The 16572-nt window shown below is 40.7% G+C and overlaps 1 protein-coding gene across 2 annotated transcripts in view; it reads left to right on the plus strand.

The window, feature by feature from the left end:
• Positions 1 to 698: 698 nt before the first annotated feature.
• Positions 699 to 16572, plus strand: part of pbx1b (pre-B-cell leukemia homeobox 1b) — a 79278-nt gene continuing 63404 nt past the window's right edge. For both annotated transcript variants that reach the window (XM_072683943.1, XM_072683944.1), the window contains exons 1-2: positions 699 to 1316; positions 2623 to 2696. In XM_072683943.1, coding sequence (XP_072540044.1) covers positions 1129 to 1316; positions 2623 to 2696 — 262 coding nt within the window. In that variant the 5' untranslated portion in view covers positions 699 to 1128. The remainder of the gene's footprint in view (positions 1317 to 2622; positions 2697 to 16572) is intronic.

A 16572-nucleotide genomic window follows, 5' to 3' on the forward strand; every position in this document is an offset into this window, starting at 1 on the left:
CTATAAGCTTCAAAGCACATACATCCTGTATCTTGATCTCTTGGCAGCCCAACAGTGCTACAAGGATGAGGACAGAGACCAAAGCCTACAGTTAGGTCAAAATGCCTTGAGAAGCCTTGCCATATAGCAGTTAGATAACTTTACCATGCACCTTTAAGTTGGTGTGTTTATATGATGAATGACAAAAGACTTTGATCTTCACACAGTGCACCCAATTCTTGCACATTTAACACCTGTTGGCATACTTGATCTAGCTGATCAAATTCCACAATCAGATCATGTCAGTTGACAAAGTAATAAGTGAATAAATTACATATAATAACAAAAAAGATAAATTGATCCTGAGTCGAACATAATCACACATGAAGAAAACAAAATAAAATAAGACTATACTTTCGTAAAAATACAACTGCTTTCATTACTGTTAATGTGAGGTGCTGCCATCTTGAATTTTGAACTCGGGGTTGGTAGAAAGTTCGACTTGTGGGGCTGTTCCAGGTGAAAAATTCACCTGGAACTCGGGAATTCCGATATCCCAGTTTAATTGGAACGCACCAATCGTGCCCAATATGGGCGTGGCTTGCTCTGTTAACACCTGTAGGAGGAAACAACTAACAGCTGTCCAATCAGAGGAGGCGTGGGCGGTGCCTGCGCTTCGTAGTCACTGCTAATGCACCGTTAGCCGCTGCTAACAAAAGCTGGAGGATGGAGCGGGTGGGGAAAAGCTGCTGCTGCTGAAGGGACTCTAGACCCACAACACGCCGCCTAACACTACATTTCGCCGGGGGGACAACCCACAGAAAGAGTCTGGGGAGACATAAATACGCTGTTTTAGAGTTGGAAGTGTTGCTCTGATTTATCTCCCCCTGCGCTTGGCTAGAGCGGGTCAGAACAGTAGAACATTCAGCTCAGGTTTCACATCGAGCTCCAGCTGGAGGAGAAGGAGAGAGAAGAGAACATATTCGTGCTGATATTCTCCCTTCTTGGCTCTGGTAAAGGCAGACATAACAAGTGACAGTAGTCGAACATTTTTGTGCTTTTTTTCGGCTTTGGTTCTTGTCTTTCTGAAAAAAAGCGGTGGTGCAACATAACACATAAAATCGACTAGAATCGAGAACCGAGAGGAGAATGGACGAGCAGCCGCGGTTGATGCACTCTCATGCGGGCGTAGGGATGGCAGGGCACCCCGGCCTGCCCCAGCACATGCAGGAGGGAACAGGGGGAACCGATGGCGATGGAAGAAAACAGGACATTGGAGACATTTTACAGCAAATTATGACCATTACAGACCAAAGTCTGGACGAAGCACAGGCCAGGTAAGCTTAAAGACTGCATGTTTGATATTCACACAAAATATGCTGTTGCATCGTAATTGCACACTGCTGTTTGTAATTTAAATCAATATGCATTGCTAGCAAATTATGCATCAGATAGCAAATAGAAGTCGGTGATGTAAAGTTTATGCTTTCTTGACTTGACCAAGAAAATTCAGGGGTATAGATTATTCATTTTCCTTTTCGTATTCATGTTATCTGACTGATGTAAGTACTTGAACTAATGTAATGGGATGTGTTTTCCACTATTCGAATTTAAAAGTTAGATGCCAGTCAGGTTGGAGTTAATGAATGATAACCCAGAACACATAAGGGGTGGTTAATGTAGCTATAGGTTGACACGGCTCCCCCTTTTTAGTGTTGTTTATTTATATACCTGACAGTAATATAGTATGGTAGTGGTGTATAATGTGGATTTGTTAGTGTTATTTAGATTTTAATTTATGAACAAAAGCTAGTGCGAAAGTTATTGGGTTGCTACTGGGTGAAGTCTTGTTTTTCGGCGTGGCAATTTATTGACAAGGCATCCGACCACAAATTGACCTGTAACATAATTTCTCTTGTCCATGTTGTCAGGAAGGTTTACTGTGTGCAGCAATGGCAGGCGATAGACAACAGCGTTGTATTTTCTGACATTTAATCCCCAACTCCTCACCGACGGAGACGAACAGTTCAGCCAAGACGTGATTTAACTGACAACGCTGAAACTGAGCAACAAGCTCACTCATCACACACACACACACACACAGGAGGTCCTTCACAGCCCAGGCTGGACTATAGTGTCCAGAAGAGAAATACTAGGTTGTCCAGGGGATACTAACATTTAATCAAAAGCTGACATTTAACACAATATGTGCTATATTTTAGGTTAAGAGTCCGTCAGTGGCAATGTCAAGCCATAATTGTCTCGCCTAATAATAATAATAATAGTAGTAGTCGTAGTAGTAATAATAATAATAATAATAATATTTTATTATTTATATTATTATTATTATTATTATTATTATTATTATTAGAATAGCTAATGGAATTAGGAATGTCTTTCTAGATTGTCAGCTAATATTGATTAGCAAAATAAACTATTCTTTAGTGTTTTTTTAAAACATTCCTGTCAAAGATAGAAAAATAGCATAACATTAACAGACGTCACTTCCACCAGTAACATGTAATAACAATGACGTCAATAATAATAATAATAAAATGAGGAACAGCTGTAAAGGTGTTCGCTAGCTAGTAACACTTAAACGGCGAAAAATCGGCCTTCTAACCCCGCCCCTTTCTCTTGTAGGAAGCACGCGCTGAACTGCCACAGGATGAAGCCGGCGCTCTTTAACGTTCTGTGTGAAATAAAGGAAAAGACAGGTCAGTCATGTTTCATCGTTTCTATCATTTATATTTCATTGCAATCAGATTACTCTGCCTGTGTTTATAAGCAGTCAGAGGTCAGAGTAAACATTTTTCACAGTTTACACCATGTGCACCATTGACACCAAGGCTTACTTAAGAGTGTGTGTGTGTATATATATATATATATATATATATATATATATATATATATATATATATATATAATATATAATAATCTATTACTTTCTGTCTTTAATGCCTGAGGCTACTACACTCTGCATTTTCCTTTGTAGTCTTCAGTTAGTAGCCATATTACTGTTTTTCTTTAAGTCCACCTAGTTTGGAAATGCAAGTCTGCTTTACCCCATGTGTACCACCATGACCACTTGTACGCTGAGAACCCTGTAGAAATTCCATCTCTTTCTGAAAGTGTCGCCTTATGCTCAGGCTTTCCTGACTTGCTCCTCTGTCGACCTCTCTCTGGGTCTTCGAGGCTGTGCTGGCTTCATTTCCCTTTTGCTGCTTTAAACATCAGTGCATTATGGCATATGTTGCTGGCAGAGAGTGTTGAACTGAACAGAATGCTGTGGTCACTGACTGCTGTGAAATTTCCTTGCATGATTTTATGTGCTTAACAAAGTGGAGGTTGGTGGACTTGCATGACCATGTGCCTCACTGTTGTATGTATATGCACTTGTGTTTAACCATTTTAGAGACTACAAATGAGGGGGAAAAATTGAATGAATTTTTGTTTTCATGTGGCTTGTCGTGTTTGCATTCTCAAACAAACGGAGTGGACAGTTAAATTGAGACATTTTCTTTGTGTGTCCTCCCATATTCCTAGATAAGATTTAGAGTTATTTTGACTCATGAGCTGTGCATTTCTCCTTCTATTTTCACCTCATGAAGCATTGAGAAAAGGAAACACTGGAACACTGAATTCAGCGACTGAGATATTGAGACGCTATCTCCCCGCGGTTGGGTGTGGAAACGGTTCTGGCGTGTTTCACAGTCATTAGTGCATGAAATAAAACGGAATAGATGAAGGATAAAGGAGATATCTTTTTTCTTTCATAATCTCCAGAGTGTCTCTGACTGCTCTCTTTCCAGCTGTGAAGCTGTGGGTGGCTTTTGCACCTCCGTTTCTTCTTTCTCTCCTTCTCTGCCATGCCACCCTGGCAGGATGTTTTCATTGAAGTCGGACCCCTCTGCAGCCCCCATCCACATGGTGCTGAAACGGCCATGGCCGCAAGAGAGCGGGGGGCTTTTGTGGCCTGTTGACTTTCTCCCTTCTTCTCTTATCGTCTGGGGTAAAGGTGCCGGGGGTGGGAGGGATGCAGTTATGCGTGGAGCTTTTACTCCCTGACGTTTCTTCGGGTTCACTCAGAGTTCGAGCTCATGCAGAGCACACGGTGACATGGACCCTTTCCAGGCTGCTTTGCTTTAAGCTTAAGCCTACCTTGCTTTTTCAGCAATCCTGCGAAGGCCCATGTGTACGGTGGAAAGAAATGAACTAAATGAATTAAGTTTGATTTACTTAAAACTAAGCGCACACAGATTTGGAAACGGCTCGCCAGAAATTATTCAAGTTGTGATTACACTTACTTAAACGTGCATCATATTGAAAAGTGCAACATTCATTTGTAGGGTGTTATAAATGTGCAGTAAACCGAAGATGTTATAGTAAATGCATAATCAAATAGTACACCTGTCATCTGCAGTTACAGATTATAATTATGTTAGAATTAGCATATTAGCATAGATATAACATAGTAGCTATATCTCAAAGTCTGTATGTAAAAGCTACCTCCTCCCCCATACACAAGAAGACAGTACAGGTACACACAGTGATGGAGCAAGGTTTTAAGAAGGATTAGATTTTGAGGTGTGTTTGTTTTGCTCTCTCTGCGGAAAGTGGAGTGTGTTTAGTTTGGCCGCTCAATGTATAACTGGCTGAAAAATCCCGCTGCCTCTGCTCTTCTGTGAAGCTTAGGCTGGCTAAAATATTTAGTTAATACCTCGTCTAGCTTTGACTTTGTCGGGCAGACTCTTGAGGAGGGACAAATAAGTAGCTGTGTTTTTTTCGGTAACTTTGTTTTTTTTTTACCAGTTTGCTTGAGTTTTGAAAAACACATCTACTGTCTGTATCCACCATTGATGACGCGCTTAGCGTTGAGGTTTATTAGGAGTGGAAATTCTTGAGCACTTAATTTAAAGGAGAGCAAAATGCCTGTTTCTCTTTCATGTTCTGGTCTTGATGAATTCTAGGAAAAGTGGATGTTTAAAAGAATTTGAGTTGGTATTGGTATGGTTTACTGAACTGTGGCCTTATGGAGGCTGGTAGTGTAGCTGAATTTACAACATTAAACATTTAAAAATACTATGTGCAATACCCCCCCCCCCCCAACATGTGCAATTAAGAGTCATTTGCAATAACCTGTAAATAATATTGCTATTACTTTTTTTATTCTTATTTATATTGTGTATATAATGTAAATTATTTATCTACATTTTTTGTAACTGGGTGCTATCCCTTTCTGCTGTGACACTGAGAATTTCCCCACTGTGGGACTAATAAAGGATTATCTTATTTTATCCTGTCTTATCTTATTAAACCGTCTACGTAATTCCAGCATTACATTAAAACTTATTTTCTGCTTCTTGAATCAAGACAATCATTACAACTGAGAAAATTGTTAGAATGTTAGAATTATTATATTCTACTATTATTTTATACTATTATTATTATTATTATTATTATTCAGATTTTGTTTTATATATGACCACTAGAACATTTCTGATATTTCTGCACAATTTTCTTACTGAGCTTTCTCTGTTTATACATGTAGTGAAGCCTTCAGAATATGATCTGCATACAAATATATAAAGGATGAACACATAATAATGATTTTTATTTCCTTTTTTTGGGTTGACACATCCACACTGATACTAGTTCAGTTCTGATCAGTTGGAGCAAAAGCAGCTCCATCATTAAAAAAGTAGGAAACAGAATGTGAAACAGCAGCATATTTTCGTAACACACTCTGCCTTTCATTCTTACGCTTGTGTAGAAGGACGCTTACCTTGCAGTGATCAAAAGTGGTACATTCTTTGGTAAGCTGTCTGTTCTTTTTCTCATGTACATAAGTGTATGTAAATTATGAGGAAGGTTGACTGGTAACTGTGTTCACGTCACTGTCGCTTAGTATGCCGCTGTGTTGGTACCGTTATGTGAGTACTCGGACTGTAATGCGAATGCCAGGATGTGGGATTGTTCTTTTTCTCCATTAGATTTTCCTGTTTTAACTGCACTGTTGTAATAAACTAGTGCATTACAGTCTAGAGCAAATTACTGGTCCCATCCTTGACTGCATGTAAATGTCACTGTATATGTGCAGACTACAGGTGTTAAAACTTTCAGCGCCTGATTTAAACATGCCATACTATACTGTAAATCTATGAATGACGCTGTTTAAAGATGTTTGGACATTTCTGCAAATTTATTATTAATGGCCTGGATTGCAGTGCTCTAAAATGTTTAGTCTTCAACATCATAATTAAGAAAACATCAAGACAGAATGTACTTCGTTGTGTTATTAAATTATAAGTATGTATTTTGTTTGTAGGTTTTAACACCTGCAGAGGAGTACTGCACTAGGGGCATGACTTGACCTTTTGATCCCTACTTTGTTTTTCTTTCTTTCCTTCTTTCTTTTATTTTTTCCTTCTTAACTGAGTGTAGAAAGTGAGTGATGTAGAGGTCCAGAAAAGTATATTCACAGGGAGGACAGACACAGGAAGGAACTCTTTATTTTAGTCTGGGTGATATAATTTTTTTTCCTCTCGCTTGGACACTTACTTTTTTTTGCTCTTTCTTCACCACATACTTTCATTCCTTACATATTTCCACTCTCATCCCAATGAAGAGAGGTTATTTCACAGAGATTCCTCTCTCTATCTTCTCCCTTTCCTTCACTATGCAGGAATTCTTTGGAGTTTACTAAATACTAATTTACTAAATGGTTCTTTGACTTAATAAATAAAGTAGTAGGAAATGTTCCATAATGCGGCAGGGCAGTATTTTTTTTTCTTTGTGCTAGTGCAAAGCTACTTCCTCACTTTTTTTTTTGTTAAACAAATTTCTTCACATGCAAAATGGACTTGGATGTGTCCATTAAAATGAAAAGTCTGTTAGAGAAGTACAGTTGTTATTATATTAGCCCTGTTTAAACCTTGCGCTGAATGCCATCTCCTCGCGGCACACTGTGGGAACAGTGTTATGAAGGGGAAGAGAAAGGTCAGCTGGTAAAAACTCAGTGGTGAAAACAATGGCCGTGTCTTGTCAGAGTGTTTCTAATCCCTGGAGCGTGCGGCTCCGAGTAGAGCTGCAGAGGAGCTGGCCCAGCATAGCTTCCAAAAATACACAAACAATTCCACCCCTATACATACACACCTCGCACACACAAACACATACAATGTCAGGACATGGGTTCATACGTGTGATACGTCTAATTATGTATTTTATTTGAGATATATATGTGTGTGTGTGTGTGTGTGTGCGCGTGTGTGTTTGTGTGTGTGTTTTACCAATTAAAAATAAAAGAACAGAAAAGCACCTTTGTATTGGTCCTGCTGGTTATTCAGTTTTTTGCGCTGTTAATGTTATAAGGCACAAACACACACACACATACAGAAACAGTAATACGAGACTTAACATCTCTCACAAACACCTCTCAGAACCCGCACAACTTTCATTACTCTGCACAAAGCAAGGCAATGACATAACCCTTGTTTGTACTTGTAGTATAGATATCTAGTGTGTGTGTGTGTTGTTGGTTTCATCTTGGCATTTGACACGTGGAAACTAGTCTTGAAGAGACAAGCACTTGAATCTCCAGGCACCTAAGAATGGTGTCATGGCATCCGATTGCCTAATGTCATCGGCTAGTCTCTGACACTACCTTGAACCTTTTGAAGCTATGAAAGAAAAAAAAAAACAGAACAGTAGAAGTGCAATAGTTCTGTCAGCATCTGCTCCCACTATACTGCAGAGGGTTAGTGCAGTTCATATACACCCTTAAAAAAGAGGGCCTCTTACAAATGGGGCAGGACTGTGTAATGGCAGTTATATATACAGTATACAGAACCACTTCTTTTGGTTATTTCCAGATTATAAATGGTTCTCTACATGTGTGCAGTTTTGACTATATTGTTACCACTGCAGGGTTATTTCATCAGTAGTTGTTTGTTTGTTGTTGTTGTTATTATTAGGCTTGTTATTATCTTGTTGATATCTCATGTTCTCGAGTCTGTTTATTATGAAAGTTTGGGAAATTATTATTTCACTAAACGTTTTTCTCCCTGAGTGAAGCCATTATGGCTTTTGCATATGCATGTGTGCATGTATGCACATTTTTCCCACTTATTCATTTTTTTTGTCCACAAACATAATTGTTTGTTTGGTTTAGTTAAAAAAAAAATTAAGCAGCAAACTCCTGTCATTCCTGTAGCTTTTACAAATGGAATGTAAACAAATGTTAAAAGGAAAGAGATTGAACATAAAAAGGAGGTTATTTTTGACCATAATTATCTTACAATCATTATAAATCTAAATGGTCTAAACCTGTCTCAGACTCGCCAATCCGCCAGTGTTTAGCTTACTTCACACTAAACGAGACACATTGACTTGCTGCCTTTCCCCCCCTTTCCTCATTCAACAAAGGGCCACTTTTCTTGCGCTGTGTGTTTGACTAGCGTTAGGTTTCACGCCTGGGGTGGGTGGGGTGGAGTTCTAGGGGGGCGACCCATTTATAAAAGTTGAATTGTGGGGTGATGTAATGTTATTTTTTGAAAGGTGAGAATGGGGTGAGGAGAGGGCAAGCAAGGAATATTTGACAAGAGTGAAACGAGCCAGAGATATGATTACCGCGAGACTGTGTATGCCTGCAGTGTGTGTGTGTGTGTGTGTGTGTGTGTGTGTGTGTGTGTGTGTGTGTGTGTGTGTGTAGCTGTGGCGGTCCATTGGGATCCCTGTCCTGCTCTCTTTGCTAAACACAGCAGCAGTCACAGTATACAGTTATTGCTCTATAGCTCATTACAACTGGAGTAAATCATTTTAGCCAGCCCTTGTCGGTCAGCACCAGTACAAAGCTGCTCAACTTTGCCCTCAAGACGAGCCGACCATATTCCGTATTGTAACACTCTGCCTTAACATCCACCGATTTAGATCACATGATTATGAGGCTAACATGTTACAAGTTATTTGTAACAACCCCAACAAGTATTTATGCACACTGAAATGCAACATGATGCACATTTTGTGAGCTTGATGCTGGAGCAAAGTAAATCCTAGTCCTGGTCCTCCCTTCCACTATTCACAAAATTATTTAGTGAGGAACAAATATGAACCATCTATGTGCTATAATGATTGGACCAACACAAATGGGCCAAAATAGCTTTGCACAAGTTTTTTCCATTCTCAGATTCGTCTATTTCCTTAGATATGACTGCATTGTTGTGGCAGTGGCAGTGTGTATTAGTTCTGCTGTTATTGGGTGAGTAATTGAAATGTGGGTCCACATGCGCACCAATGTAAGCAACTCTTATGGGGTTAAAAAAATGTATGTTTTTTCCATTTTGCAAATACACCCATGCAGCACAATTCTGGAAGAGGTCCAGTGCTCTTGCAGTCTGACCTGCCCTTTTCACGTAAACTCCTGCTGTCAGTTCAGCTGTTTGATTTCTCTGGGTCGGAGCCACAGTGCTGTAAACTGGTGGCCCGCAACCATTTATTTTACATTCTGTCAATACCGAGCGTGTTTGTGTCTGGTCAGAAACATGAGCATTGCCTAGGTTTCTCTCTCTCTCTCACAAGACACACACACAGCCGGGCCAGAACCCATGCTAACGTGAATGTGCTTTTGTCTTTCTTCTCTGCATCATCCACCATGCTGATGCAGCAAGCCCTCAGAGGAAAGAAAGAAAAAAGCAAGAGAGCTGGGCATCACAGCTGTTTCCTCAGTCTCACTTGCTAATTATCCTCCCAGCGGAAACACTAAAGCCTAATTCTGCGCATAATAGACCAACACATACACCACACACACATACGGCAAATACATATATGTATATATATATATATATATATATATATATATATATATATATATATACTGTTCAGGTATACAGTAATTTTATTAGCGCATGTGCCACCTAGAAACTTTAACCTGTAGGTTACTGGATTTGCATGGTACTGTGGGAACTGCAGTGGTTTAGGAGTAGGACTGCTGTGGTAACTGTGGTCCTGTTCATCCCACACCTGCCTCCCCTCTGTCGCCCTCTCGCAGCTGCATGTAGAGAGAGTGACTCACATGGTCGGTATTTACTTTTTTTAACCTTTGTCTTTCACTGTTCTGTTTTCAAGTGAAAAGACAAGCATTTCACCTAAATCAAGCTGGACTGAACGAGGATGATGTGGATATGTTTTTTTGGGGTGTGTGTGTGGAAACCCCATTGACCATGCTAGTGCTCATTCTTTACTGCTTAATAATAGTGCAAAACAGAGACACTGTAACAAATGGCTCAACAAGTATTTTTGTTATAGTGTCCCACATTATTCTGACTTTTAGTACACATGCTGATCTGGAATCTTATGTCTTATCACTCAGATCAGTGTTCTCACTCTCAAACTCTCTACAAAATATTGCTGTTTGTGTGAAATCTGTTTAGCTTAGCATGTAGCAGCAGTCACAGAGATAGATGTCAGGAGAGACGGAGCGTATTTAGCGTATTGTTATCTCTGAGCGTACACCAGAGCGCAATCATGGTACCTTATGAATTATGCAAATTGTCAGTGGCCTAATTGAGATGTGTTAATCATATTATGAAGCTTAATTGCTGAAATTTAACTGTGATGCTATTTGGTAATTAACTATGACATCAAGTTTTCAGTGCGATTGATCGAGCTGTACAGGCTGCACATGGACGAAGCTGTCGGTGTGAGCGTGTCCCCGCGTGTAGGCACAAGAGGGACCATGATGCGTTTCCTCTCCACATACACATTTGCATCCTGTGGTAGTGTAAATGGAGTGCTGAAATAACGTGGACTGTTCCCTCCTAGTTGATGAAGTCTGAACATTCTTCATAAACTATATTTCTGTCAGTTGTTGGATTCTTTGTTTATGTATTTACATCTTTGCAATGTTGACAAGTAAATTAGGCATAAAAATATCAATATTCTATTTGCAAATAAAAGTTGTGCTGTTGGTGCATCAGTTGCGAACGTACTGGGCATTGAAGAACAAGGAACATAGGAACGTGCAAATGTAAACTACGTAAAAACGTAAGCAAATGAGGTGTGAGCATGGTTTAGTAATACCTTTTAATATAATTTTTATAAAATTATCATAACACAAACAATACATCTACTCACGTGTATTGTCCTGAATGTCTGAAAATGTTTTCTGAAAATGTACTCTAACAGTGTAACCCAACCCTAAAGCAAGTACAAATGTCATGTAAAGCATAGGCTCAGAATGTGACAACTGTAGCTGCTTTGTGTATAATAAAGCAGCTCAGATAAAACTGCAGCTTGTTGGATTAAAAATGGGACAGTAACAGGGTCATACGTGGTAAATGCAGTAAGTTATGGAATTGGTTGTTGTAGAGTAGTTCAGCAGATGTCTAGTGAGATGCATGCTACATAGTTGTTGGTTGTTTTTAGGAATGTGTAATTCTATGAAAGCTGTTGTGAAAGATGCACAGCTTTTAGGTGGCGTTGCTCAGTTGTTTCCGATTCCATGTTATTTATTTATTAGTGGAAATTCAGCCTTTTTTCTTCAGGCTGCTGCAGACTGTATATTATAAACCCATTCTGAATGCCCTCTGCTCCTTTGTCACATAGATTATATTAAAAACCATTCTGGTGCAGTGACCTGCCACATATATAGAGCTGTGATTGGCTGTGGATCAGTGGCAGGATGGGTTTGTTATCAGCGTAGCCGCTGCTGCCGCTGACTCTGCCTCCATATTAGCAAGACACAGTGTTCAGCACATCAGACACCGACACAGTGGAGATGTTATCACTCCACTTGCTTCTGCTCTCTGCTCCTTTTCATAAAACCTCCACAAGCAGCTTCTCGCTTTTTTTCCCCTTGTAAGATGCACGCCTTCCCTGCTTTTTAACCCCCGCATCCTTAATGCACTGCGACTTTAATCAAATCTGCAAATTTGTAACGTGCATAAAAAAAAACAAACGTTTGCCGTTTGCTCTTCTGCGAATGTGCGAATGCGGTTGCCATACCAACCCCCTTAGGAGTTCATTTTCTTTAATGCAAGGTTTTGGAATCTCATTTCCTCTCTTATCCCCACTGCTACGCGCACGCACCACCACCAGGCATGCTAAAGTCCTCACGCACACAGAGAAAGAGAGACAGATAAGGAAGGAAGGAAGGAAGGAAGGAGAGACAGAGAGGGAGGGAGAGAGGGAGGGAGAGAGAGAGGGAGGGAGGGAGGGAGAGAGAAGTAGGAAAGGACAGAGACAGAAGGAGGGGTAAAAGAGAGGGAGAAGGAGAGAGAATTAAAAGAAAGAAAGAAAGAAGAAAGAAAGAAGAAAGAAAGAACAAAAATGGAAAGGAAAGACAGAAGTACAAAAGGAAAGAGAGACAAAAGGAGAATAGAGCAGAGACAGAAGGAGGAAATGAGAGGGAGGTGGAGACAGAGAGAAAAAAGAAGGAAAGGATTGACAGAATGAGAAAGGGACAGAGAGAAAGAAAAGAAGGAAGGGAGAGAGAGAGAGAAACAGAAGTAGGAACAAAAAGAGACAGAAGGAGGAAAGGAGGGGGAGATGGAGACGGAAAAGAAAGAGGAGAAGGAAAGGAGAGAGAGACAGAATGAGAAGAGAACAGAGAGAGACTAAAGGGGTATATGAGAGACAGAGATGGGGAAAGAGAGAGAGAGGGAAGGAGGGCGAGAGACACACGGTGGGGGGCAGAGCGAGAGAGAGGTAGTGGAAATGACACAAATTAATATACACAACTTAAACCAGACCAAGATTAATGGCCGCCTTTCGCTGCAGCTTAGTCGCACTGTCAGTTGCCGGGTGCTCGTTGGACAAAATCAACACTAATCAACATTTATTCCACTTTTGCCCTGGGCTTTTAGGAGTCTGTCAGGACCCCCTCCTTTCTTCCCCTGCCTCCTTTCTTTCCTCTCCTCCTTTTATCCCTCCCTCCCTCCCTCCGCCTCGCTACGCTTTTCACCTCTCATTCACCTCCTCCATACATCACTGTACTCCTTCTCTCCCCTCGTTCCTAAGCGTGCGCCCCTCTCCCTTCAGGCCACATTACAGCTATGATAGATTTTCTCTTTTCATTTGCATCTGATATTTAACACGATAAAACGCTCCCTCTGACATGTGCCCCCCCCCCTCTCGCTCAGTGCATGTGTTTATGTATGCTTGTAAGTTTTATCCATAGTGAACTACTTCATGATCACGTCTACATTGCATTCCCATGCTGTATGAATGTTCTAGGGTTAAGTGTTAGCCAAATGGACTGTAAAGTCAAAAACACATGGAACCAACATGCTACTGCAACTACCATTGCTATAAAACCGCGCATCTGGTATAAAGATATTTTTCTTCAGTATTTTGAGCAAACAAGGGTTTCGATGTGTCCTTCTCTGCAGTCCTTCAATCAGTTCTCTGTAAAAGTTTGCTCAGTGTGGGGCTCTGAGAGGCTCAGCTGACTAATGCACTGCCAGTGTGACCTGGAGGTTGCAAGTTCGAATCCCGAGCAATGCTGCTTTGCCATCAGTGGCCAGAGTCCGACAGAGAACAACTCATAAAAAAACAATGGTGGCTGGTGCAGGTGTCTGTTAGCTGGGATGGTGGAGCTGGGGAGTGTTTCGGCGATGTGCCTGGCGATGCAGCATCAGCAGCAGTTCAGAAAGAGGCGGTGGCTGGATTTTCATGTATTGAAGGAGACATGTGGTAAGTCCTTACCCTCTGAGTGTCTGGAGCATAGCTAGAACTAGAGGGAGCTACGAACTGCTGGGTTAATTGAAAGTAACGGTTACATTTCAGTCTGTTTATACTGTGCGATATCATACAGGATAAGTGACTGAGGCAATTCTTTCTTTATTTTTGACCTCTTTATATCATACCCTCATTATTTGCTACCTGCATCCTTCTCTTTCTCTATTTCTCTCTCTCTCTCTCTCTCTCTCTCTCTCTCTCTCTCTCTATTTTTGTCCCATAAGAATTGCCTGTCTATGCAAATGGCTCATAATTAGACATGCTAATATATGGCAGTAATAAGGCTCTGTCTCTCATTATATCTGTCTCCCAGTTGTGTTGAGGGGAAAACTGTTTGTGAGGAATAACATTTTACTAGAGCAGTCAGTCATCTCTGTTCAGACTTTCCAAAGCGCGCACAAACACAACTAAGTAGGTTTGCCTTGATGTCTGGCTTATTAATACAGTGACTACCTGGTCGAATTTGTCGTAGCCATAATTTATAGTGTCTAAGATATGATATAAGTATGCACAGAGGAATGTGGACACATTATTTAACAGTATTAATACATAGCCTGTGTATGCGTGTGGGCATTAGGGACAGCACTACCTTGGGTATAATAATACTTTTGGGAATAATATAGGCCACATATCTTTTCTTCCCTTGTTGTGATGTCAGTACCGTCAGCACTCAGACCGTTCAACTCTATAAACCGGTTTAGGTCTAGATGAGATTTAATGTATGCCTTTTCTTCACTGGAAAATAACAAATGAGAATTCAGATTTCAAAAGAAAGCAAGATATTGCCAAAGTTTTGCTAGCTATGCATACCACCCCCCCCCCCCCCAAACTGCAATATCATCAAGTGCTCACTGGTTTGTGATTTTTCTGCTGTGACAAGCTTCTACCAAAACTGACACCAATTAACAGCCTGCTTGGCTCTGTAAGTGTCCAATCTCAGGTGTCTGTGTGGGGATCCTAAAATAGCCCCTCAGCATGCAGCACTGGTGGCAGGGGAAAGTTTTTTCGAGGAAGCGCATGGAGCCATGCGGCCCCCCGAAAGGAAACAAATGTTCGGGAGCAGAAGAGTGCGGCATTTTTGGCCGCAATCCCTGCTTGCCCATGCACACACACATACACAGGAGTGCCATCTCGGCTAGTGGCAGAGCTAAAGGAACAGAAGCCTGGTTAAAAAATCAACACTATAGCTAAACAATAGTGCAGAACTGTTAAGTTAATAAAACACACTAAACATAAATCATATAATGCCGTAGTGGGCTAGCGCCCAATTAACTCATTGTTGATATGCAGTTTTAATTGAAGTGTGTGACACCACTGGTTGGAGTTTACAGGCTCTCTGCAAATGATCAAAATCTATCCGAAGCAGGCTGTTGCTCTCTATGTGCACACTGTTTTGTGTGTAAATATATACATTTTTGTGACACCACAGCAAAACCAAAACGGGCGTTTTTGCAGCTTAGTTTCTATCAACCAGGTAGGACCTGCATTTTGAAACCATCCAAGAAAATGAGGGGTTTCTGTAAAACAGGTCCTTTAAAAAAAACATGTTTTTAACCAAAGGTTTTACCATCTTGAATTGCTAGCGCTTTTGGCTTTATATTGGCTCAAATTACAATAGCACATTAGCTGGCACATTCTCGGACCCCGTCAGTGATGCTATAAATATTAGATACTGAATTGTTCATAGCACCTCTATCACCATAAATACGGGACGAGGCACTACTATCTCTTCCAGAATGTTCTTTAAGAGTCTGGGCCAGCAATAGTTATGCTCAGTTAAGTCCTGGTAGTTTTCTCTAAATGGTGGCCATCTTCTCTGTAGTGCCGACTCAGCACCTTAGCAGTGATTGTCCTGCTAAACGGCTCTGCACTGGTGGGTAATGGAAGAAGGAACAGGTGCTTTCAGTTTGGAAGGTCACCTCAGGACTGAGGTTGAAGAAAAGGCTGTGCATGCCGAACTAGGTTATTATAGATTTTATTTTTAGTTCCTAAAAAAATGTTAAATTTTTTTTTGTCTTGTTTAGTGTAAGACGTGGACCCTAGATTACCAGATTATTATGTGCATTTTATAAACGCATTAAATAATTATTTTGTCAGGAATGACAAAAAAAATGACAAATTATTTTGTCAGGAATCCTCAAAGTGAGAATTTTCCCCCCCTTTTTTTCCTCCCAAGTGGTTACTGCCAGTTAACTCACCTGTTTGTAGCTCCCTCTAGCACTTACAATGGTCCAGACACTCGGAAGGTAGAAACTTAAGAGCGCCACTGACCATCCAGAGAAAAAGAGTATGGCCAATGAGACTCTGGTTGCTGATGGCAGAGCAGCATGGTTCAGGATTCAGACTCGTGACCCTCAGGCCATAGTGGCAGGGCATATGACCACTGAGCCACCCAGAGCTTCTCACAAGTTTTGCTGTTTAAGCAAAACCTGTACCATTGTTCTTATTAAACAGTATCATTTTAAAATTATTAAGGGTCTGTCGCCTCCCTTGATACTGCTTCAACTTTTTACATTTCATATTGATTTCTCTCTGCCTTTTCTTTCAGAAAGTCTTCTTTTCTCTGCTTTCTTTTTGTCTGCTTTCTTATTTTTTACCTTTTATTTTCTCTCTCTCTCTCTCTCTCTCTCTCTCTCTCTCTCTCACTCACTCTTTCATTCTCTCTCTTTCACTCTCTCTCTGGTAAAGTCTGACATTTTTATGACCGGTGGCCTGAAATACAGGCATGAGTCATGTGGAGCATGTGCAGGATCAGAGAACGCACACACGCTGCACCGCACACACTTTTACCCTCCCCACTATACACACCCATTCACGCAAACGTATATGCGTTAACACTGATCGCCACCATACACACAA

Source organism: Salminus brasiliensis, chromosome 7 (assembly GCF_030463535.1).
Source record: "Salminus brasiliensis chromosome 7, fSalBra1.hap2, whole genome shotgun sequence".
Classification (NCBI taxonomy): domain Eukaryota; kingdom Metazoa; phylum Chordata; class Actinopteri; order Characiformes; family Bryconidae; genus Salminus; species Salminus brasiliensis.